The sequence below is a fragment of the Dermacentor albipictus genome, chromosome 7 (assembly GCF_038994185.2).
Source record: "Dermacentor albipictus isolate Rhodes 1998 colony chromosome 7, USDA_Dalb.pri_finalv2, whole genome shotgun sequence".
Classification (NCBI taxonomy): Eukaryota; Metazoa; Arthropoda; class Arachnida; order Ixodida; family Ixodidae; genus Dermacentor; species Dermacentor albipictus.
Window position 1 is genome coordinate 105,973,381 of NC_091827.1, and position 24,148 is coordinate 105,997,528.

The 24,148-nt window shown below is 45.5% G+C and overlaps 1 protein-coding gene across 1 annotated transcript in view; it reads right to left on the reverse strand.

Annotated features, from left to right (window-relative positions):
• Positions 1 to 24,148, reverse strand: part of LOC135903473 (epoxide hydrolase 4-like) — a 57,266-nt gene that overhangs the window by 11,192 nt on the left and 21,926 nt on the right. Inside the window, exon 5 of the mRNA XM_065433796.2 lies at positions 14,343 to 14,511. Within this exon, the coding sequence (XP_065289868.2) occupies positions 14,343 to 14,511 (169 nt within the window). The remainder of the gene's footprint in view (positions 1 to 14,342; positions 14,512 to 24,148) is intronic.

A 24,148-nucleotide genomic window follows, 5' to 3' on the forward strand; every position in this document is an offset into this window, starting at 1 on the left:
TAGGGGACCTGGTACTTGGAAACAAGCTTGGGTGAAAGTCCAGGGCAGGTAGCGTGAACCCAAAGCCAGACTAGGGAGTCAGGAGCACAGGTTGCAGGAGTGGCGCGAATATCCTGAAGGTGGTTCTGTCGCAGCTGAATTTCCGAAGTAAATGTGCGGGCGAGCTTCGGCCCACTTCCAAGTGTGTAGCAGTTTCGGACAGGGTAGTAGCCTCCGAAGTGTCAGGGTGATACGGAAGGATGGTACCCATTGTGCAGGAAGGCTCGTGTCCGTAAAGAAGAAAGGACGGGGAAAATCCCCGTTGTGTGGCGGTATTAAAAGCGTACGTCACTAAGGGTCGAATTCGGTCCTAATTGGCTCGGTCAGATGCAACGTACGTTGCTAACATGTCGCCAAGAGTGTGGTTAAAGCCCTCAGTCATTCGATTAGTCTGCGGGTGGTATGCAGTAGTGGTACGGTGAATTACGTGGCATTCTTTGAGTAGGGCTTCTGCGACGTCAGAGAGAAAGATGCGACTTCTGTCGCTTAGCCATTTTTTGGGGGTTCCTTGGCGAAGAATGATGTTACACAGAAGGAACCAGGCAACATCATGCGCAGATATGTTGGGCTGAGGCACATTTTCTGCGTAGTGCGTAAGATGGTCTATCGCCACAATCACCCATCGGTTGCCATGTGAAGTACTCGGAAGGGGCCCATACAGATAAATATCACCGCGGTCAAAGGCCCATCGCGGACAAGGCAATGAATGCAGTGGAGGGGTACTCCACTTGGCACGAGGGGTGCTCTTGCGGCGTTTTCAAGCGAAAGAGGAGCGGACCTATTGGCGGACGAATAGGTACATCCCGCTCCAGTAATAACGGAGTCGCAGGCGCACGTTTTTTTAGTACTCCTGCATGGCCGCACTGCGGGTCATCGTGAAAGGCTGCCCATATGTCCGAACGTAGATGCCGAGGAACCACGAGTGACCATTTGCGCCCGCCCGTCGGTCTCACGTCCACCAATTGTAAAGAGCCGTTATGGTTTATTTGGTGAAACCTTCAGATAGTAGAGCACGGAAGCGAGTGGTCACACCGTTTAGGGAACACAAGCACAAGGCTTCCAAGAACTCGTTGTCGTCGTCTTTCTTGGAGCAGTGCCTGCTGCTTGTTTTTCTCCAGCACAATATATACACCGCAGATTCTGCAAGTTATTCGATAGGAATACAATACGGTAGGTAACATAGAGCTTCTTAAAAAACAGCAGAATGCTCAATCAGGGGAGGCAAAAAGGAGATACAAATGCAGTAATCTAAAGTGTTCCTAAGTGTTCACCGCCATTTATAAGTTTTCACCACCCTTGCACAATGCAGGAAAGCAAGCTTGCTGTCACTCAAACAATATCAGGTATTCCATGTCGTACCATGGTATTGGATAGTGACATTCCATATCCAATATGAGGCATTCTAATATTAGGCATTCAAAATCTGCCGCTGGGTGCCTGAAGCAGACGTAGAACACCAAACTTCTAACTGAAGGTCGCAAGGTGGAATGCTCGTCCACTCCAACACTTTGTTTTCAGGCATGCAATGGCGCCTGAGACTGGCGCAAAAAAAAGAAATGCTGAGAGGCAGTGTGGCTACACTACTCCAGGTGCCGCCAAATTAGAAAATCTCTAAGCTTTAAAACTTTCCTATTTGGCCACTACTTCCCTCACGACTCTTGCAATTAACCCGTAGTCCTGAGACCCCTGTGGCGGAGGTACACCTGACGAAGGCGGCTGTCAGACGTGCAACGAGGCAGAGGGTTCTGCAAATATTTGGATCCACTTAGGCCGCCGCTGGAAACCTAACCTAACAACGTTTAACGTTTAACGGGCAAAGACTCTGGAATCAGGGTAGCTTAGCAGGGCTCTTTCAAGAATAATCATCTTTACCTGTGGTATTCTTAGTGTGAGAAAGGCTAAAAGAACTCGCGAGGCTTGTACAGCGCTCATTACCGGCCAGGTTCACTGTAAAAAAGGTCGTCCAGAAAAGAGAGAATACAGGGTAGAATTTCTGATCTACAAGGATATAGCGAGCGACATTGATTAATTCTACAGCAATAACGAGAGGGTAGCTAGCAGTCGTCGTAATCGAGCATAACGGGAGACATAGAAAAAAGGTTTCGGCTACTCATAATAATGAATAAATGGAACTTTTATGATATGTTGAATTAGTAATTACAAAGGGGCAAACTCGGCACACCGTGTTTATTTCGGACTGCAATGCATAAGCGGGGAAACGCATGTTGGAGAACAAGCACTTGGCAACTACAGTATCGATTCTAGGAACGCTAGAGCAGATATATTGGCAGAATTCGTGGAAATGAATGCAATCTGAATAACGGTTACCTTCTTCGGGAAGTGCCATAAGAGCCAGTGGAACTGCAGGGGCTCTAATGGAAAAACAAGAAATAAAACAGATGTTTTGCTATCCAGAGATCTCAGCATAGTGCAGGATGTAGAAGCGTTAGGTTGGGTAAAGTGCAGTGGCCAAAGTTTAGTGAGGTCTGGGATGACTGTCAATTTGAAGAGGGAAAGTGTAAAATTGGTCGAGAAGAAACAGGCCAACGTAGACGCCGTAACAATAGAAGCAGACCAATTCAGGCTGGTGTCCGCAAATAAATATGGCGCTTCACGTGAGGCGGATGAAGATAATGTAGAGGTAATGCATGAAAGAGTAACTAGGCTGATTTCAGAAGCAGCCATTTAGCTAAGGCGCCAAGGTAGCCAATAGGTCAGCTTTCTCACGTAACAAACACTTAATAAACACCAAACATAAACTTGTGCAACTCAGTGGAGCAGGTGGAGTTCGCTAAACTGTCAGAACTGCTCAACAGGAACTAAATAAGGGATATTTCATGTTTGAACCTGGAAATTATCGAGGAAGCAGTAAAAAACATCTGCAGCATGAAATCAGTGAGAATGGTACTTCACATAGGACAAGGCAAGAAATATGTTGTGAAAGATAAGCAGGGTAATATCCCCAGGAATTGTTAAGATAAAGATGAAGGGAAAGCAGCAGTATTCCATGATTCGCAGTTAAAAAATGGCTGTGGCTTAGCTAAGGTTAAACCCAGGATGCGAAGCATACTAGCCTTTATTTTAGTTGTTGAACCACTGTTTAGCCTGGTGAACTGCTGTTGCTTGGCTATATTTGGTTCGGCTAGACGAAGAAACAACTCATGCGTTACTCTGCTTCGCCTTCAAGAGCGGAACACGACAGCGTTCCCGTCGACCCGCCAAGGGGTGTAAGACAATGGGCTACGGCGCAGCGACTACGCGCCCCGCATTGGACGCGGTGAGCGTCGAGCAACGCAGCGTTCGGCGCGGCGACGAAATGTGCGCCTGAGCAAGCGACGCACGCCTGAGCCTTAGAAACAGCTCGTTTCTAAGGCAACACCGCATTAACTAGAGGCGCTTTTGTACCGCTTTGAAGCATCGTACTCGTGGCTCAGTGGTAGCGTCTCCGTCTCCCACTCCGGAGACCCTGGTTCGATTCCCACCCAGCCCATCTTGCAAGAGTTGAGCCAAAGCCACCTAGACAATCAGTCTCTGTAGCACGCTGCAACCTTCGCTTCTCATTCCAACGAGCAGCTCAGTCTCCAGGAGGCATCTCACCTGGTGAGTGTCGAGCAGAGGCAAGCGCAGCTGCTTATATACCGCCGCGACGCCGCGAGCGACGGCGCGAGTTGGAGCCCCGTTTCTCCTCTGTCGTGACGTCACGGTGTCACGTGGTATTGAAGGCGACACCGCCGCGCCTGAGGAGGTGGGTTGAGCTCTCGTATTATGCTTCGCATAAAAGTTCCCGGAATGGCAGTTCAGCGTGCTATTGTTAAGTCCTATAGCGTGCCTTGCGAAATGACCTCCGAATTAGGACGGCTGTACAAACAAGGACTTGCTCCATCACTAGCTGCCATTCTTGGAAGCAGCAGTAGAATGTTTCTTTCGGAACCTCTCGGGGCTGAGCTGTCGCATTCGCTTTCATGTCATCCACGGTTCCAAAACGCGTTCCCTTGAGGCTCATTTCAGACAAGGGAACAATGAAAGTGACTTGGAGCGACATACGGAGAGTACAGTTTTGGAGGGGCGACCTGAATGTTATTCTGGGGGAGGAATTTCTGGCAACAAACCATTTGTGGCTTGATTCGTTATCGTGATGCAGACAATACTTGTCTTGCCTCTTGTCCTGTCGCGTCCTTCGAACCGTATCCAACACCCTGTGCAATACTAGTACGTAGAAAGGACCAGTAATAGGCTGTACAGGCGGTGCAACTCATTGTGCACCAAACCGCCTACGTCCAAAAATGCAATGAGCATTACATTGACTTTGAATCTAATGATTCGCGATTTTTTTTTGTTTCAGAGACGCTGGTGTGTGCCACTCCGATGACTACTCTTTCGTCGCTGAGTCCTAGGCAAACACCCACTACACATAAGCAGCGACTATCGGATACAGCTACGTCAGGTTATGCGTACTCGTCTGAAAGAGCTCGTCAGCGATTGTTATGCGACAGCCCTCCTGATACATGTTGTTAAGGAGACGGGGGTTTTGTGGCCTTCAACAGCGTCTGCTTGGAGCTCAAACCAGGTTGACCACAAGAAGGGGTTCGGCAGGGACGACCAGGTGATGTACAAACAAATAATAATAGAAGTTTAATACATCGTCACAGTTGAGCGGTGCGCTTCAAAACAAAAATACAGAAAAGTTGAGCCTGCGCATGCCTGCACGCAAGGGTATAGAAGATGTATCTCCCCATGTTGTCTCGCTGGCTTTTTTGTATCCTGCACCATCCGGGCAACCTCAGTCACTGCTGCTTCCTGGTAGAGGGCCTTGTCACGACACGTCGGGTCACCTTACACCGAGGAAAATCACTCCTTGGCGTAGAGCTGTTGAACGTAGGTCGTGTCTAGTCAACCCACAGAGATGATCATGGGAGCGAAACCACTCATTGGCGTAGAGGGGATGAACGTAGGGGAGAGAAGCGTAGGATACACACATTCCGCGCATAATCCCGTCGCACATACCCGACGGACAAGTACTTTCATCTTCACGAGCATGACTAGGCACGCCGTATTCCAGGTGTTTGGCATCTGTTCCATTCACTGCCGCACAAAGTGAGCCGTAACAGTTTTAAGCTGCCTCGAAACAACAGAACAAACTTCGCGATGACGCGTGCCATCTTCATACAATTGGGTGAAATCGCATGAATTGATCTGTGGTAGATACACACTTCTTGCTTTAACTCCTCGATTCTCATTCTTCGATCACGGCGAATCAGTTGTTCCACTTGAGCAATCATTTTTTTGTTTCGGCATGCCCATGGTCTCCCGTAGCACTCGTCGTCCTCTAACCTCGTCTGCCTTTCTTAAGCCGTGCAACTAGTCGTAAACTGCGGTTTTGTTTAGTGTATTATAACCGTACACGTGCTTCAGGGCCAATTGTGTCTATAAGGCTGATTTTCAAATTTGCCAATAAACTTGATGATCGCACGCTGCTTTAATAGCGACATTGCGCCTACTGCCCACCACTCACGTTCACGTCACACTGTGCAATGATATCATTATGCACTGAAGCATCTCCACCCCTGCTCTGCCCACGCGCAAACCTACTTAGCCCTCTACACAAGCGTGTGCATCCTATGTTATCGCTCGTCCGGCGTCCGCAAAACGACTCCGCGAACTGTTTCAGCGCTAGTCGTTTACGAAGCTGTACGGTACCCAGAGCAGTCATGCTGCCTTCATTGAAAGGACAAAATGGATTTAGAGGTTCCTTATATAATGAGCGCTGATGTTAGAAAGGCCTTGCAATTCATGTCGTGGAGAACAGTCACAGGAGAAAATTAAATAATAGTAAACCTAATCAAAGATGGAGCATGTATTATGCCCTAAAAGCTCCCCTGACCTTTATAAGCAATGCATCAAACTTCAGGTGTACTAGAGAGCTGGAAGAATGACTTTATATTGATCCGCAAGGGTGGAGACGTTGAAAAACTCCAGAAATATAGGCCCACTATCTTGCTTTCAGTATTGTAAAAATGTCCACAAAGATAGGTTACAATAGAATCAGGCCAGCACTTGACTTTAATGAACCAAGAGTACAGGCTGGCTTCCAAAGGGATATTCTACAATTGGGCACATTCATGTCAATAGTCAGGCGAGTGAGAAATCTGCGGTATACAATATATGGCTTCAGTGAAAACGTATATAAAACTCGGGGCAGCACGCGTACCAAAGTAACATTTAAAAGAAAAGAAGACGTTTCGGCTCCCACCCGGTATCCTTGTCCACAGGTAAAATTTTGCCTGTGAACAATGCTCCCTTGTGGGAGCCGCAACGTCTTCTTTTATTTTAAATTTTACTTTGGTTGGCGTAGTGCTCCGGTTTTGTCTTCCTTTCAACCATATTTCATCCCGACCAGACTGGCTTGTGAGACGCCACTAGAGTGAGTAAAGCCACCAGCATTCATGGAGGCATTGCATAATCAGGGAGTAGAAGAGGTATACGTAAATATTTTGGGGATATCTACAAAAGTTCCAGAGCTGCAATGGTTCTCCACAAGCTGAAAATCATCCATCAAGAAGAGATTAGGCAAACAGACATAATCTCTCCAATGATATGCACTGCATCCTAAAAAGTATTCAAGCAATTAGACTGGGTAGTTTTAGGAGTGAGGATCAATTGCGAATATCTCAGCAACCTTCAGTTTGGAGATAACATTATCTTGTTCCACAACACTTGGGGTGAATTATAACAAACGATTTAGGACCTTAAGCGAGAAAGTGGAACTTTTCGGCTGCAGAATAATATGCAGAAGACAAAGGTCATGTTCAATAGCCTGGCAAGGAACAAAGATTTCATCATCGCAAGTCTACCTCTGGAGCCAATACAGGGGCGCTATATATGTGACCCGCCGTGGTTGCTTAGTAGCTATGGTGTTGGACTGCTAAGAACGAGGTCACGTGATCAAATCGCGGACACGGCGGCCGCATTTGGATTGGCGCGAAATGCAAAAACACCCATGTACTCAGATTTAGGTGCGCATAAAAAATTCCAGGTGGTCCAAATTTCCGGAGTCCCACGCTACGGCGTGCTTCATAATCAGAAAGTGGTTTTGGCATGTAAAACCCCATAGAAAAAAGGGGGTGCTATAACGTAAAGCTGCTCCAAACCTTTCTATTCCAATTCTGCAATAAGCCCTCCGCCATCGGTCAAAAATGTTTTCAACCACCCCCACTTCGCCCGTCTGTCAAGCGACGTCACGAAAACCGCGATAGCTTCCCAGCTGATACGACGTGAACGCGATGATTCTGCATGACTGGAAAGAACTACAGAAAAATAGGTGTTTAGGATTCGACGCCTTTTCAGAATTAGCGCTCGGCTATCGGTCAAAAGATTTTGGGTGACGGCCACTTCACCTCCCTGTAAGGTGACGCCACAGAACCACCAGAACTCACATCAAAGTGACGTGTATGCGTTAAAGATGCATTAATATGCCGTACAAAACAGGGTTTTTTTCTGAAGAGCCACAGGCCGTCCGGTTCCGAAAGGAATAAAAGCTGGCTGCCGCTGATCACTCAGGCACTGGCTACTCGCACCAGCCGGAGAGCACGGGTTTATATGCATAGAATAAGCCGTTTTGCATGGCCGTGTAACGTTTTCGAGCACTTTCAGCAGGTTTCCAACCTCGTTCTGCCAACTATTATTTGGTGAGGATCCGGTTTAGTGGCATTCTTAACCTTCCCCTGCATGCTGTCGCGATTTTCGACCAGCCACCGCAAGATAAGTAAGGGAAAGCGGACTAATCAAAAGACTCCGGCTCCACCCTTGTCAACCGGTTATCAAGTTTCAGTGCACTGGCTCGGCCCCATCGAATCCCTCTCCACTTGAGCGTGCTCTTCGCCTCTTGTCAGCCAATTAGATAAGACAAGCGGCTCAGTGCAGAAAATGTTATATTTTTTTTTAGCAAACAAAACTGACCTCCTATAAAGGGCGAGAGCACTTGATTGGTCTGTTCAGAAAACACTGAGGGTCACCGCCTGATGCTTGCGTCGACGATTACGCAAATTTGACGTCGGGAGATCGGAATAAACACACACTGGGATAGTTTTATATTATATGGCCCCAGGAGTACGTTTATCTAAGTGAATACTCACAGGGGACCCTGACAATGAGAAGAAAATTTACAGACCAATAAAAATGCGTTTGATTGTCCATGGGAAGGATTACCAAATCTTGACTGGGAGCTTACCACTTTCTCTGAAGTGAACAATTATTGCATTCTACCGGTGTGAACAAACGGGGCAGAAACTAGGATGTTGACAAGTTAACAAAGAAGGTCGCAACAAGTTAACGACCTCACAAATAGCGATGAAACGAAAACTGTTAGGCGTTACGTTAAGTGGCAGTGTGGATGAGAGAGCGAATGGGGGTAGCCGATATTAAAGATGACATGAAGACAAAAAAATGGAGCTCTACAGGCCATGTAAAGCGTAGTTTAGTTAACCGGTGGACCATTAGAGTTATAGTGTTGGTGCCAAGAAATGGGAAGCGCAGTCGTGGATGGCAAGATAGGGGGAGTGGTAACATTAGGGAAGTTGCAGGCGGAAGTGGGAATCAACTAGCGCAAGAAAGGGGTAACTGGAGATCACCTTGTCCTGCAGTGTACAGAAAAATAAGTTGATGATATGATCGCCTGTTCAAACAGTGTTTGCTGAGTAGCGCACACTATCGGCACAACTATCAAGCTGACTGCGTACAATTTCGCATACGTGCCACTGCTGGTGGCAGCGACTTATTTTGAAGGTGCTATTGCAACCTCCATGCTTTTGCCATGATCCGTGGTGTATACCAGCAACCGTGAACTCATCGTCTTTAATCTGCCCGTACCTGGTACAGTTGTGAAGAACACTAACTGCTACCCTGCACACCGATAATCTACGCTGCGCATCTATAAAAGCCAGCAGATGGTGCAGCCCACTCCACCGGACGAAGTAGATTACGCCATGTCGGGAACCTTCCACAGCAAAAGTGTTAAGGCATGTTTTATATTTAACATGCGTTTCTAACCTAAACCTAATTATCAAGAGTAGCTGAATAATTTCACTTCTTTACATAAAATTCCCCCTTTTGGGGCATTAAATAGGGATTAGTGTAAAACAATGACAGATTGGTTGCATTGCGGTGCTGTTGTATTGTATGTTTATTTATTTTATTTATTTAACAATACTGTCAACCCCCTTGCGGGGGTCCTTACAGAGAGGGTTATGAAAAAAATACATATAAAAGAAAAGAACATGTGCAATAATCACAAACACAGAATACATCGAAATCAAGCGGCGCATTCGCACAGATAGTCATCCAGAGATTTTTTGAATTGGGACAAATCAGTATGTTCCACTACACACATCGGTAACTTGTTCCACATTTCAATCACATCGGGGAAGAAGGAGTGCCTGAATGTATTAGTGTGAGTGGTATAAGCCTGGATAGACCGGTTATGGTTGGTTCTGGAGCTCCGTTTGCCAGGTGCGAGTATGTAAGTTTCCTTCCTAATATTTATTTGGCCTTGAAGTATCTGGAATAATAATTTCAATCGATGTTTTTGTCTACGCGTTTCTAGCAGGTCCAGTTTAGAAAAACTGAGCATTTCTGTGACTGAATCAGTCCTTCGATATCGGGAGCATATAAAGCGCACCGCGTACCTCTGAATTTTTTCTAGTTGTTTCTTCAAATAACCTTGATGAGGGCTCCATACCTCTGACGCGTACTCAAGAAGTGGCCTTACAAAAGTTTTGTATGCGGCCAGTCGTACATCGCATGTAGCGCCCTCCAATTTTTTTCGCAAGAAATATAACCTCCCGTATGCTTTTGAACAAAGATTATTTATATGTATACTCCACGATAAGCTTTCTGTTATCGTTATTCCCAGGTATTTAAACTGACTTGTATTCATCAGACACTTGTCACCAATAGAATATGGAAACAAAAGACGGCCCCTTTTTTGTGTGGTAATATGTGTATATGTTGATTTAGAATAATTTATCTCCATACTCCATTTGCTGCACCATCCGCTTAACGCCTTTAGGCAGTTATTAAGCTTAAGTTGGTCAGCGGTGCTTCGTACTGTAGAATAAAATAAACAGTCATCCGCGAACAGTTTAAGATGTACATCTGGTTCCATCACAGCAGTAATGTCATTAATATACACCAAAAATAAAAGCGGTCCCAGCACAGATCCCTGCGGGACTCCCGAGAGTACTGCCAGTGAGCCGGAGACATGACCATCCATTCTGACCACCTGGTTGCGATTCGTTAAGTAAGCTTTAATCCACTTTATTATAGTGGCATTAAGGCCGGTTAATTCCAGTTTGTAAATCAGCTTCTTGTGTGGCACCTTATCAAAAGCCTTGGCAAAATCTACGGCGATTACGTCAATCTGCTCTCTGGCATCAATCGCCATTGCGAAATCATGAATTGTCTCCACAAGTTGTGTGGTAGTGGAAAGGCCTGTTCTGAAGCCATGCTGGTATGGGTAAAGTAAACAATTATTTTCTAAATGGCGAACGATATGCTTAGCTATTATGTGTTCAAGAAGTTTACAAGAAATGGATGTAAGAGATATAGGCCGGTAATTATTCACTATTGTTCGATTGCCACCTTTAAACACCGGAATAACTATTGCACTGCGCCAATCTTGGGGTACAGAATGAGTTTGCAATGATTTTTGAAATATAAGGGTCAAGTAATGCGACGCCCATTCAGCATATCTTTGAAGAAACTGGGTCGCTATGTCATCGGGTCCACACGCTTTTTTTGCATCTAAATTCAAGAGCTGCTGAAATACGCCCTCCTGTGTAATTATGATGTCATCCACTTGGCTTGGCTCTGTGCTTTCAGAACTAACATCGACGTCATCATCGTTCGTGGTGAACACGGACTGAAAGAAGTGATTAAAGTGCTCTACAATATCTTTTTTGTTTATCAGAACTTGATCTTCTTTCCTGATTTCCTGTACCTCTTCCTTTCTATCACTGAAATATCGCCAAAACTTTTGCGGTGATGTTCTGAGGAAGCGGCTAAGCGTGTCACTGAAGAATTTTCTTTTAGAATCGTGCAGGGCTTGCTTCATCTCAGCTCGAAGTCGCGAAACCTGAGTAGATTTATTTTTGCTTTTACGTAGCCTTTTTATTTTTCTTTTCATATGAATTATGTTCCTGGTCATCCAGGGGCTTCGGTGCTTTGTCTTCTTTACGCGTTTAGGGATATAGGTGTCCTCGCAGTGTTGTACAATTACCTTAAAGTTCTGCCACAACTCTTCTACTGTTTTAGTATGGAAATCAATTTCAAAGTCAGTAAATGCAGAATCCAGGTAGTCAAGAATGGAAACATCATCCGCGCGTCCATAATCGTTAATGCGTACAGGGATGTAAGGCCTGAAACAAACACTTGCTCCCACTGTGATTGTAACAATAATCATCTTGTGGTCAGAGATACCATTCGCAACGTTAACAGTATAAGCACCTATTTTATCTGACACAAACACCAGATCCAACAATGACCGCGATGTGGCCGTTACTCGTGTGTCTTCTTGAACAATTTGGTTGAGATTATATATGAACATGAGTTCCAATAGCTTCTCTATTCTAGATGAATCGGTGCCAATAGTGCATGGGTTTTGCCAATCTATGTTATGAAGATTAAAATCGCCGGTCATTATTAATCTCGCGTCTGCTTTGACATTTGCACGTAGGAAAGTGTTTAGGTCTTCCAGCAACCCAGGCGAGGCAGAAGGTGCGCGATACACTGCGCCAACAATGTAGGCAATACCATGAAATGTAATCTTGCACCAAACCGTTTCAGGAACATCGCAATCAATCAGTACAGCAGATACAGAGTTTTTTACTATGATACAAACGCCCCCACCACGTGTGTCCCTGTCTTTCCTAAACATTCGATAGCCGGGAGGAACAATACAGTCATCAGATATATTTTTATGTAACCACGTTTCTGCTATTACCACGACATGTGGGCTTTGTGAAAGGAGCAGATATTCTAATTGTGTAGTCTTATTGACAATACTTCGCGCGTTCAAACTTAAAATGCGTAGCTATATCTGTGATGACGAGCCCGAGGTGTTGCCTATGGTATCAGGATCATCAGTGCCACTTGGCCGATCTGACCTGTGCTGTTGTCTGTTATCAGCCCTATGCCCTAAGCTTTTAGACAGCAGGCAGCGTTCATTGCGATTGTGATCCCAAAAATATGTATCGTTGTTTATGCGAAGTTTATCATGAACGAGCAGGACTTTTGCCTTCTTGGCCCTGTCTGCGGCTGCGCTTTCCCACAGTTTTCTGCGTATATCTAATGTTTCTTTGGCATAGTCAGAGCTAATACGCCAAGCAGTACCTTTTAATTTAGCGCCTTTTTTCAGCAAGCTTTCCTTTTCTCTGATATCGTAAAACCTAAGAATAACTGGTCTACATTTTGTTGGTTGGGGTTTACCAAGGCGATGAATTCGCTCAACTGTGTGAACCTGTACACCCATAGTTTTTTGAAATATATTCTCCAGAACAAGTTCCTTTAGTTTTGACTCTGTTTCTGCACCATAGTCAGTCCCCGTTTCAGTGACGCCAAAGACTAACAAATTATTACGCCGGCTCCTGTTCTCGTAATCGACTAACTTTGCAGCCTGTTCATGAACTATACTTTCTAAACGCCCAATCCTGCTGTTCATTGTATCAACTGCATCAAAAAGGCTCTGTATCCTGTCTGTCTTTGCGCTCAGTGTGACAATTTCACTTTTAATGTCATCCATCTTACGAGCGAACGCAGTCTGATTGCGAATAATTTCTTCTAGCATTTCGTTTACCTTGGGTCCGGGATTCTCCTCAACATCTCCCGCCATAATCAACAAAAGAAGCATTGACCAGCAGTCATACAAAATATCACAACACTTGCGAGGGCACGGCAAGACTATCAAAAAGCGGTTGTCGCTACGGTAAACAACTACATTGTCCATAGCACTTGCCTGCAAAAGCAGTAGTGGTGGCTTAAGCATCTTGTCCGTCAGCCAGGTGCCGTGCCCTCTGAAGCGAATGTCGCATCGAGGCTCCTTAAGTACGATGTCGAGTGATGACGTCACACTTGCGGAACGTTGATCAAAGATAGTGCAGTCCACGGTGTCATTGCCACGAGGTACTCGGAAGAAAGCCAGTAGTCCGTTGTTCGTTGTTGTGGCGGTGAAAATCCACGGCAATACCTGCAAAAGCAGTAGTGGTGGCTTAAGCATCTTGTCCGTCAGCCAGGTGCCGTGCCCTCTGAAGCGAATGTCGCATCGAGGCTCCTTAAGTACGATGTCGAGTGATGACGTCACACTTGCGGAACGTTGATCAAAGATAGTGCAGTCCACGGTGTCATTGCCACGAGGTACTCGGAAGAAAGCCAGTAGTCCGTTGTTCGTTGTTGTGGCGGTGAAAATCCACGGCAATACCTGCAAAAGCAGTAGTGGTGGCTTAAGCATCTTGTCCGTCAGCCAGGTGCCGTGCCCTCATGTGATCTCACAATTGGAGCTGAGCGGTTGCGCACGGCTTAGTCGGCAAATACGGGTCAAATACGGCAAAACCAGATTAATAATATAGGTAGGTCACTGTTAGAACTTGTGCTACTGCCGGATTTCAAGATCGGATTGACAATGAATGTTAACAAACATGACATGATAAATAGCTTCCTGAGTGCAACCTTCTGCTTTTACAGGCAAAGATGCAGGGATTTCTCAGCGCTCATGTATTGATACTAAAATTGCTTTTCTGTAATGTTTAAGATTGTTGTATATTGTTCTTTTAGTACCGCTCATGTGTGATGGGAGATAAGGCATGAAAGGCATAGTTTAAAAATTGTGCGATGATTTTATCAGTATGGCCCACCTCCTTGCAAGGAGCAGAGACGGGCATATCTCAAAGCTGATAACGTTACCTTTTGTACAAGCAAAACTTGGTACTTTTCATGCTGGGCAAAACAAGATTACAAATCAAACAAGAAACAAATAGTAAACAGTAGCGATTATTAGAACAAGAAACTAAGAATGAACCTGGAATATTCAAATATTGAGTTTATATAACGCACTGAACCATTGACATCCTTACTCAACGTCATGAATTGAACGGCATCGTATATTAGCAGCCTCCTACTGTGTTGAACCCGTAAACTTTATCACTAAATACAAGTGATACCGTCAGTAAAACCAGCGCAATTCACCCAAGTGACCGCGCAGCCGAAGCAAATGCAACGAACGAGACAGAGGTTGAACATCACGATCCGGCACTCACCAGGACATCAGAATCTGTCTGAGGCTGTGTTCCAGCTGGTAGCTTAGAGCCAGGGGATGGGGCCCATTAATGATGACCAGTTTGTCCACCAGGCTCTCGTATTTTGTGGCGACCCACCAGGCAATGACGGCCCCCCAGTCATGCCCCACAATACTGGCTTTCTTCTTGCCTATGACGAAAAAAAAAACGCATCGCCATTTATACGATTGCACCTTCTCTCTGGGAATTTTTTTTATAAATTCCGGCGCAACCTGGCACTAAACAAGGACCACTAAAAGTTATCGTGGGTAATATGCCTATTCTGTAACGAAAAACACAGTCGTTCTCGTATTTCACGCGTCGTATGTGGTGTATTCCTACATTATTTGAGAACTTGTGATGTTTGTTCGTACCGCAGAAAAAAACATACCGATGGAACAAAATTGACCACAGGATTCAACTTTAACTTATAACTGCTAATAACGGCAGATATGCCCCGCTCCCTCCAAATCCTGGATGCATTCACTAAATGCCATATGGCCCTTCGAAACGCCCCGTACTTTTCAGAGTCATAGAATGAAGATTAGAGCAAAGTACGCAGACAACCTGCTTATTATCAATGTACTCAAACACAATCAGGTAAAAAGATATTTTCCAAAAAAGTTATGCCCTCTTTTGTGATCGCAGGGAGAGGCCTTCGTCGACTGCCTGCGGTCTCCAATAATTACCCATGTCCTACGCTAACAGATCTCAACTTGCGCCTGCAATTTTCCTAATTTCATCACCCTACCTAGTTTTGTGCTGTCCCCGACAGCACTTTTCCACCCTTCGTACCGATTCTGTAACTCAAATGGTCGACCGCCTACATGTGCTACACAATACATGAGTTTCCCAGATCCAATTTCATTTAATGTTGGTTGGACATTGGGTATCCGCGTATGTTTAATGATCCACACGGCGGTCTTCCTGTTTCTTAACGTTACGCCTAACATTTCTTGTTGCATCGTTCTTCGCATGGTCCTCGACTTGTTGCCTAGTTTCTGTGTTGACTTCCAAGTTTCTCCCCCGTATTTTAGTACCGGTATACTGCAATGACAGTATTAGGTAACACTTCCCTTATGGACACCAACCCATTGTATTCATCTGTAAATTTGCTTTTGATGATCAGGGGTCCCTGTGGGTAACTGACCTAGATACACGTGTTTCTGGACGCACTCTAGAGGCTGACTGCCGATCCTGAATTATACTTTTGTACCAGGCTATTCAAAATAATCTTTGTCATCTGCACATTATTCTTCAAATTCTATCTTACACCTTCTTGCTTAAGGTCCTAAATTATTTCATGTAATTCATTCCTAGTTTTGCTGAAAATGAGAACGTCGTCTGCAACCGATGATTGCTAAGATATTCGCCGGTGATCCTCACTCCTAAGCATTTGTAGTGTAGTAGCATGAGTACCTCATCCAACAGCGCAGCGAGTAGGATTGTAGAGATTGCGTCTTACTGCCTGACCTCGTTCTTAATAGGTAACTTTCTACTTTTCTTGTGGAGAAGCAACGTAGCTGTATAATATTGTAGACATTTCCCAAGAAACTCACGTATGCCTCCTGTACTCCTTTATTACGCATTGCGTCAATTACCGCTGGTATTTCAAACTAAATCAAACGTCCTTTCAAATGACATGATAGTCAAACATAGAAGTTGGTTGTACTTCACACATTTCTCGATTACCTGATTAATACCATGAATGTGACGCATTATAGAATATCCAAACCCGAAGCCTTGTGTTCTCTTGGTTCATTGAAGAGTAGTGTTCTCCTGATTACGTAGGAAATTCTTTTGGTGAATATTTTGCACAATACTGAACGCAAGCTAGCGGGCCCTGAATTATTCAATGCTTTAGAAACTCCCGTCTTGTGGATCAGTGTAATGTAGGTATTCTTCAGGCTCTCTGGTACAGTTCAAGTCGTGAGGCATTGCGTAGAAAGAGCGGAAAACTTTTCAAGCACAATATTTCTTCCATATTTGATTAGGTCGACTGTATTTTGCCGCTTTCCCAGGGTTATGGATTGCAGGGCCCTTCTGATTTCATCGCTAGTTATAGAAGGAGCCTCTGTGTCCTGTTTATCATGAATTCGTGTGAAGGTATCGTGGCTACACTGGGTACTGTGTAGGTCATTAAACAATTTTTCTGGTACATTTACTGCATCGCCAAAATTGCTGATGACATCACCCTGCTTATTCTTGAGTACATAATTATTCAATAATGTGGAAAGTTGGGCTAGTTGGTGAGTGATCATCATACCTTGCTGGTGAAGCAGCGCACTGACACGGACACAGTGAAGACAAACAGGAAAAGACGACACTGTGTCGTCTTTTCCTGTTTGTCTTCACTGTGTCCGTGTCAGTGCGCTGCTTCACCAGCAAGGTATGATGACATAATTATTTCCTTGCCATATTCCAAACTCATTTCACACTGATTTTATGCTGCAGCCATTTTTACTGCTTACAGAATAATCCCCATGTTGTAATTTCGAATATCATTTTCTCTCTTGCTCTTCCTTTTTGACACTTCAGCGAATTTTATCTTCTCTTGAGTTGGCCGCTTAAATAGCTTACCGGCGCGTTTATTTGGTACCTAACCTCCGACATAACTTACCACGTGCCTTACTTCCCATTGCTGCTTTTAATATCAGCCTAGTTACAGTTTCAGTCATAGCACTGTATTATCATCGTCCTCTCCCAACAAAACTTGTTGCTGAACTAGTTGGTTCTAGCTAGTTCTAAAGCTACATATTTGTTTGAGCACGACCCTGAATTAGTATGCTCTCACGTTTACTGCATCTACGTTGGCCGGGTTCTCTTTCACAAATTTTACTCTTTCTCTCTTCAAACTGAGAGAACTCCTATACTTCCTTAACCTATAGTCGCTACACTTTAGCCTACCTGACACTTCTACGTCGTGCGCTATGCAGGAATTCGCAGAGCTCATAAAATCTAGTTCATTTCTTGTTTGTCTTTTAGGGCTTTTTCAGGTCTACTTCCCGTTACTGCTCTTCTTGAAGGTTTCATTATTCGGACCCTTTTCCTTTGCATGAATTCTTCCAACACCTCCCTTCGAGTGTTCCTAGAATGGATGCCATAGTTGCGAAATGATTGTTGCCGCAACCTGCTATCTTTATATTTACACTGAAATCGCCGTGGCTGCTGTATGATGAGTTTGCGCCTGTGTCATCGCTAATTAAACATCTTCCTAAAGCTGTATAAAACTGTTTTATATTTTTTCATCATCGTCACCGGAGGCTTGATAGTAGGTTTGTACTGCCTTTATGCTATACCTTCTATTCAGCTTTATTACAATGACTGCTACCCTTTCATTAAGGCCATTGAATACGTAAATGTCGCAAGTGATATCCTTGTGGACTGGAAATCTTACCCTGCTTTCCCTCTTATCTGGAAAACGTTTGTGCGTGGCCGTTAGTCAGCAGTTTATAAACATCACTGTTCTTCTAAACAATCTAAGGTCAATAATATGCCAGGCAATGCTTGAAAATTTCTCGAAGAGCGCTGGTAAGTAAACTTCAATCAATAGGGTTCGCGTGTGAAACGTCGCCAGGTTCAGTTTCCAGGGGCGGTATGTCGGAATCCAGAAATTCTTAGCACTCTCGGACTTGTGACAGATCTGACCACCACGTTGGTCAAGTCCTCCGCAGTCACTGTACACTGCAGGGAGTGGCTTAATAGCAGAAGTAATGAAAGAGGTAAACATCCTTCGTGGTGGTCATTAAATTGCGGTTAGAAATTATTTGGGTCAGCACTTTTTTCAGTTGCGGCAAAAAATAATTTCACCGTGTGTTGCATGCCGCCGGACAGTCCAGATTATTTCATTATTCATTTCTAAGAGAGCTTAACGATAGTCGGCTCAAAGGTACCAAAGGCCGACTTTTTGTATTGGGAGAAATTCCGTACCCTGACATTGAATGACAAAAACTAAATTGCCATTCTCGCAACGGCAAAGAATACTTTGATCTAGCACTTGATAAATATTTCAGATATATTATCAGCCAAACGCCACCTAAGCAGCTTTGGCCTTGTTTTATCATCCGTGTCTAAAAAAAGTAAGCTGCACTGTAGTATGCGGCGTGTACCAGCTAACTTTAGCCAGAACATTAAAATGTGTGTATTTCACGTATAGCCGGATAAATCGAATGTCATTTGCTTGCCATCGCTTGCCAGTACTCAGACTATTTTTTTTTAGTTCCGCCGATTTAAATACCGTATCTTAATTATTGCACTTTACAAATGATATATTCAGAGGAAGAATCTTAATTAGGAAATTGTAGAGCCACATGAAAACATCCCGATACAGTTTGCTCTTGCTCTTTACGTGCTTCATAAAAGTGTTTTTTTCCAAGCGTGAAAGAAGACCGCAAATGCGCGCAAAATTGCCGCGCGACAGGCTGCTTGAAGCACTTTGCGTGCATTCGCGGGATTCTTTCACGATCGGAAAAACATTTTATGTAGCACGTTGTGATTATCCTAATATGGGGGCAAAGGTTCGTGTACTCAAATGTTTTAACGGTTCTCTTAGGGGGAGCCTCCGAGAACCAAATTGAGGAAAAAGCCGTTGGTTTCGAACATACATACACAAAGACTTAATCAAACTGAAAAGAGGCATAAAGCAAATAGAAGCAAATAGAAAGCATGCATAAAATAAACACTCAAGCAGACATAGCGGCAAGGAACACACATAGGGCTCGCATGAGGTTAGCTAGTGCGGGAGTCCGGGCTTGCCACGACGGCAGGGACACATAACAGTCTCGACGCGGCGACGAGGCGACAAGCTGAAGAAAGGAGATGCGCCGGTCTCACCAAATGTCGTGGTGTAAGTTGGTTGACCGGGCGACCGGAGCTGGCCAGCTCTGGCTTGGAGAGGTAAAGCAGGCGGCTTGGTGGCACGAGTAGACGGCGGCGGCGTTCTGGCCGGGCAGCTGGGTGTAGAGCTCGGGCCCATAGCCCGACTGCTCTCTCTTGCCCATGGGCACAGAAGCTCGAACGTCGGCCTCGGGCAGCAGGTGGCACGACAGACGGGGGCGGCGTTGGTCGGGCAGCTGGCGTACAACTCGGGCCCGTAGCCCGACAGTTCTCGTCCTGCCCACGGGCGCAGACGCTCATCGGCCTTGAGGAGCTGACGGCACGCTCGGGTAGACGGGCGACGCACAGGAACGGGCTGGCAGGAGGCCCCGGTCGGGTGAAGTCCTGGTGGCTCGGGTCCGGAACCCGACGGCCCGTCTTCAACTCCCGGTCCGGTGGTTGACCTCCTCTTGGCGTCGCTTCGTGGAACTCTCCCGGCGTCTCCTCTGCGTCTCCCCCTTCTGCCAGTGCACCACGCTTTTTCTTGTGTTCTGGCCGATTAGGCATTCTCCGATTGGCTGCCTGACGCCCCGCGGTCTTTCCTAATTGGTTTGCTTTTCTTCTTTTAGTTTCTTTTGTTGCACCGCGCGATCACGTGCCGGACGCTCTTCAGCGTCGTCGTTTTCCTCCTTCCAGCACGGAATTCGCCTTGGCGCGCGCACTCCTTGTCGTCTGCTCCTGACCGTCCCGATCACCGCACCATGTCGCGCACCACACATTACACACGTATTGAGGAACAGAAAGCTGTATCGGGAGTTTGTCATGTCGATCTATAATTTCGTCATGACGCTTTTCATCTAATTATATTATTTTAAGAGTTGTATAATTTATGAGGACTAATTATATAATGAGGTAGGGTGAGAAGAATAATCAAAGAATGTTCAAGCGACGGCATACAATACTACCGTGGTTATGGGCAGCTACGTGCCATTCGCATATTTTTAACCTCTGGCTAAAGTTAGCTGGGACACCCCGTATATGTTCGCGACTTCAGTGCCCATCGGCTTATTCAGTTACCTGCATGGTCGCGTCACTTGACTTTCAGGACCATACTCAATTATACAAAATCTAATTTTATCCCAACAAACTCGGGCGCACAGAACTTCTCACGCAATTTTAGCTTCTTTATTCCACCAGTAGGGTAAATCAAATTGGTGTTTTAAACAAAGGTTGCCACAGCCAGTACGCGACCCTATATCATGCTTATACATTCGGGTCGATGTTTCAAAACCAACATTTAAACAAACAAGTTGGACCCCTTGAAACAGAAGAAAAATCTATCATTTCAGAAGCGCTAAGGTATAGCAATATCTGGCCGCAATGGCGGAAGACCAACATTCTGAAAAAGCTTACTATCTTACTATCATGCGTTAGTTCAAGTCAAAGACAAATCATTTTCGCAACACCCTCATTCTGTTTCAAACGACGACGAAAATAAATAATTGAATGTAATACCTCCCTCAGCCATTTTTGAGGATATGTTGATATTAAATAATGTTGCTGTTCTAGTCGCTTCTGTGGACTGTGCATCAGCTCTCAATAGTCGCCGCACAATTTTAACAATGTAAGACTTCACCCCTCCGCCTCTACCTGCTATATTTAGTTATCAATTTATGAACGATTCTGATGTTACACCTACTGGTATCTCATAATTTTAGTAACCTGAAGTATTCAACATGTTGTTGTGTGAACGTCCATACATCGCAAATTCGAAAGCACACTGTTGTTTCATAAAGCGAAATTTCTGTGTTGGTAGCCGTAAAAGCTGACCGAGGCCATAGGTAATGAAAAGCGCAGATGATAACAGGCGGAGAGAGAAATCGGCTGCTTCTTCATCGGTGGCCTGCGTGCTGGCAGTGCCGTCTGCTCGTGGTGCGCGTGCGCGCCACCCCACGAGCCTTCCTGCCTATACCACTGCGTCAGCCAACGGGAGCCGCCTACCAAGTCCAAGTGCCAGTCCCTCCCCAGCCTACTGCAGCCCGGCTCACCTGAACATCTGCTCCTGCTGTCGGACATCCTGCAAGACCTGCTTCGGCCTCCTCAGGCCCTACCCTCTTCTGCTGTCCTGACTCTTTCTTCTTTCCTCTTCTCTTGCTCTCCCTTCTCTCCCTCAATTTCGCTCTCCATAATTTTCTTCTGCTTTGTGGCTTAATAAAAAAACTGGTCGGAATCCCGAGCCGCCGCATGCCATGCCTATTCAGACCTACACTCCGCCTTAACTCCTGCTCCCTACTTCTCATTTGTCTTCACTTCATGTCGGCTAACCTCGGGTGTTCTTTTCTTTCTACAAGTGGCTTCTCTCAAATCAAAATTTGGTTTTCTAGCCCTGTTCATTTATTTTTGATCGGCTTCAACCTGCTATACCTGGGTGGTGCGGCTTTCCCTCATTTTTATTTAGGTTGTTCTTGTAACTTGAGGGGCTTAAAAGTATCCCGTCTACAATAGCTTTCCCCTTAGAGCGTATTGCGGTGGAGAAGCGCCGTGTTGATGGGGAAAGTAAAAATCAAATAATATTTACATACGTACAGATTGACAAGTGAAGTGAGTGTTATTAACATGGACGGAAGCATATAGAGTCGAATAAATGGGCAGTAAAGATCAGCCGACGCGGCGTCCGGACAGGCGAGTGACGTCATTGGGTGGATAAGGCTGAGGAGCGCGAAAGGGTAGAATGATCAAGTCTCTGATGTGTTCGTAAGGAAATAGGCAGAGGTACATCGGGACTTGGGAAACCGATCGATATGTCATCTGCTCGGTGCTGTACATCAAGCATGGTTGGCCGGGCGTTGTAGTTGCTCTAGACTTCATTTAACAGGGGGGCGTCTCTTGCGTTGAGCCCGTCTTCTTTGTAGGTACCTTGTCTGTACCTGGTGGTGGTCATGTAGGGAACGAGCAGGACGCCAGGCACGCGAGCGGCAGTTCTCGACACCAAAGGGAAGCAGCGTTGCTAGACAAGGCGCAATGGTGGTTAATTTGGTGTTTGATGTTATGTGGCGTGAAGGCCGAGTATAGCCAATGAACGCCAAGCGAGTACAGGCGCAAGCATGGACTTCCTAAGCCGATAACGGTGTTCGAGATTCAGCACGCTCTTAGGAAAGGTCGCGAGCAGTTGCTCCACGCATGTGTTCTAGTGCGTTTGGACGCTGCGTTAACTGATGATTCGTCAGGACACCAAGGATGGTGCTGTCTCACCGTCACACGGAATTCTTGTGGACGCCACATTGACGCGGGTAGATCGACGACGTGCTTGGCAACAATATTGCTCCCAATATTCCTGTGAGTTTGACGAGGGGCCGACGAGACGGCATTAAGAAAAGGTTGTGGCTGAGGTTGTGACCACCACCCTTGATGACGCTATGTCTCCGTAGGAATACGTAGGGACGGAAAGAGTGCAGCGAAGGTTGCCCTTGTCGGTGCTTTGACAGGGAATAGTAGGGGAGACGGCAGGCGGTGAACAGCGGTCCTCTACAGGTCCAGTGTGGTTGGAGAAAACGAAATGCTTGGTGCACATGTCCAGGCGCTGTTACACTGTCGGAGAAACAAGCGGGAAAACTGACATCGAGTCGAGAGAGACTTGAACATGCGGCGAGGCTTGAACGACGAAATTATTCGCGCAGTCGAAAGTCCTCGGTGAGCCTTGAGATTATCCATAGTGCACTGTGAAGAAAGCGGAAAGGGTCGAGGCACTTACTGGGCTAGGAGTTAGAGCAGAAGGGCAGATGCGGCGCATTATTCCAGAACCAACACCATTGAGTTCAGTGGGCGAAGCAAGCTGTCGGTTAGTTTCACTGCCGACGCTAAGGCAGTTCGCTGTTGATTTAGTGGGCGGTGTAGGTTGTTGAGCTGGCATTGGCTGGCCTAAAACGTAGCATAAAAAGTCTGGGAGCCGGCAGTATGTGCGCTTAAGCAATTCAGCACGGCAACATTCGACTCGTCGGGGAGGCACGACTCTGGCAAGGCAACCATGAGGTGGAATTGGAAATTTATTGGTAAAACGTACAGTATTACTTTGTTATTAAGATCCTGGATCAAGTCGTTTAGCTCCAGGACGGCCAAACTGCGGGAAGCATGTGCCGACGTAGTGGGACCAGAATGGTGGTGAAGGTAGGCTGCATCGCGGCTCCGGCCAGTTATCCGTGACAGCCTGTCGCCGCGTGCACGCGTTAGGCTCTTCATGTACAGAAAAAAACTGAAGGTTGTCGTCAAGACGACCACGGCCACATTAATAAAGAGCACAGAAAATGAGAGGCACAGAATGGGAACGGTTGCTTCCAGCCCTCATTATGATGATGATGATGACGATGATGACGACAAGAACCACAACAACGATAATAATAATAATAATAATAATAATAATAATAATAATAATAATAATAATAATAATAATCTTTCTTGCCATCAAAACACAAAACATAAACAGGCCGGTCTAAGCCTCAGTTGGCTTGTAGGACCATCCTTATGCATATAATACACACGGTGAAAAAGAAAAAAAATTCATAAATTGATGAGACATGTAGAATAAATAAAATGAATGAAAAAAATGGAGAAGAACAAGATAACATTTGTTTACTCCACCTAAAACGAAGGAAGTTGAAGTAAATATTATGATGCTGAAAAGCTCTGGAGGTTACTTTGACCATCGCTGCCTTAATATTTCTTACAGCGTGCTTTTCGATGTCGCATGAAAAATTGTACCTTGTAATTTGTTAAATATGTCTGGCACATATGTACAGCGTCTTGCGGCACCATACCTTGTGGCTGAACGAGGAACAACATACCGGACGCGTTTTCTAAGTTCTCTTGCGGCGGTACTTTTTTGTTTTAATGCGGAATTCCAAAAATGTTTGGCAATTGTCTCCATAAGCAATGAATGAAAATACGGTAGACCAAGCTCGCGGAACACATTTGCAGCT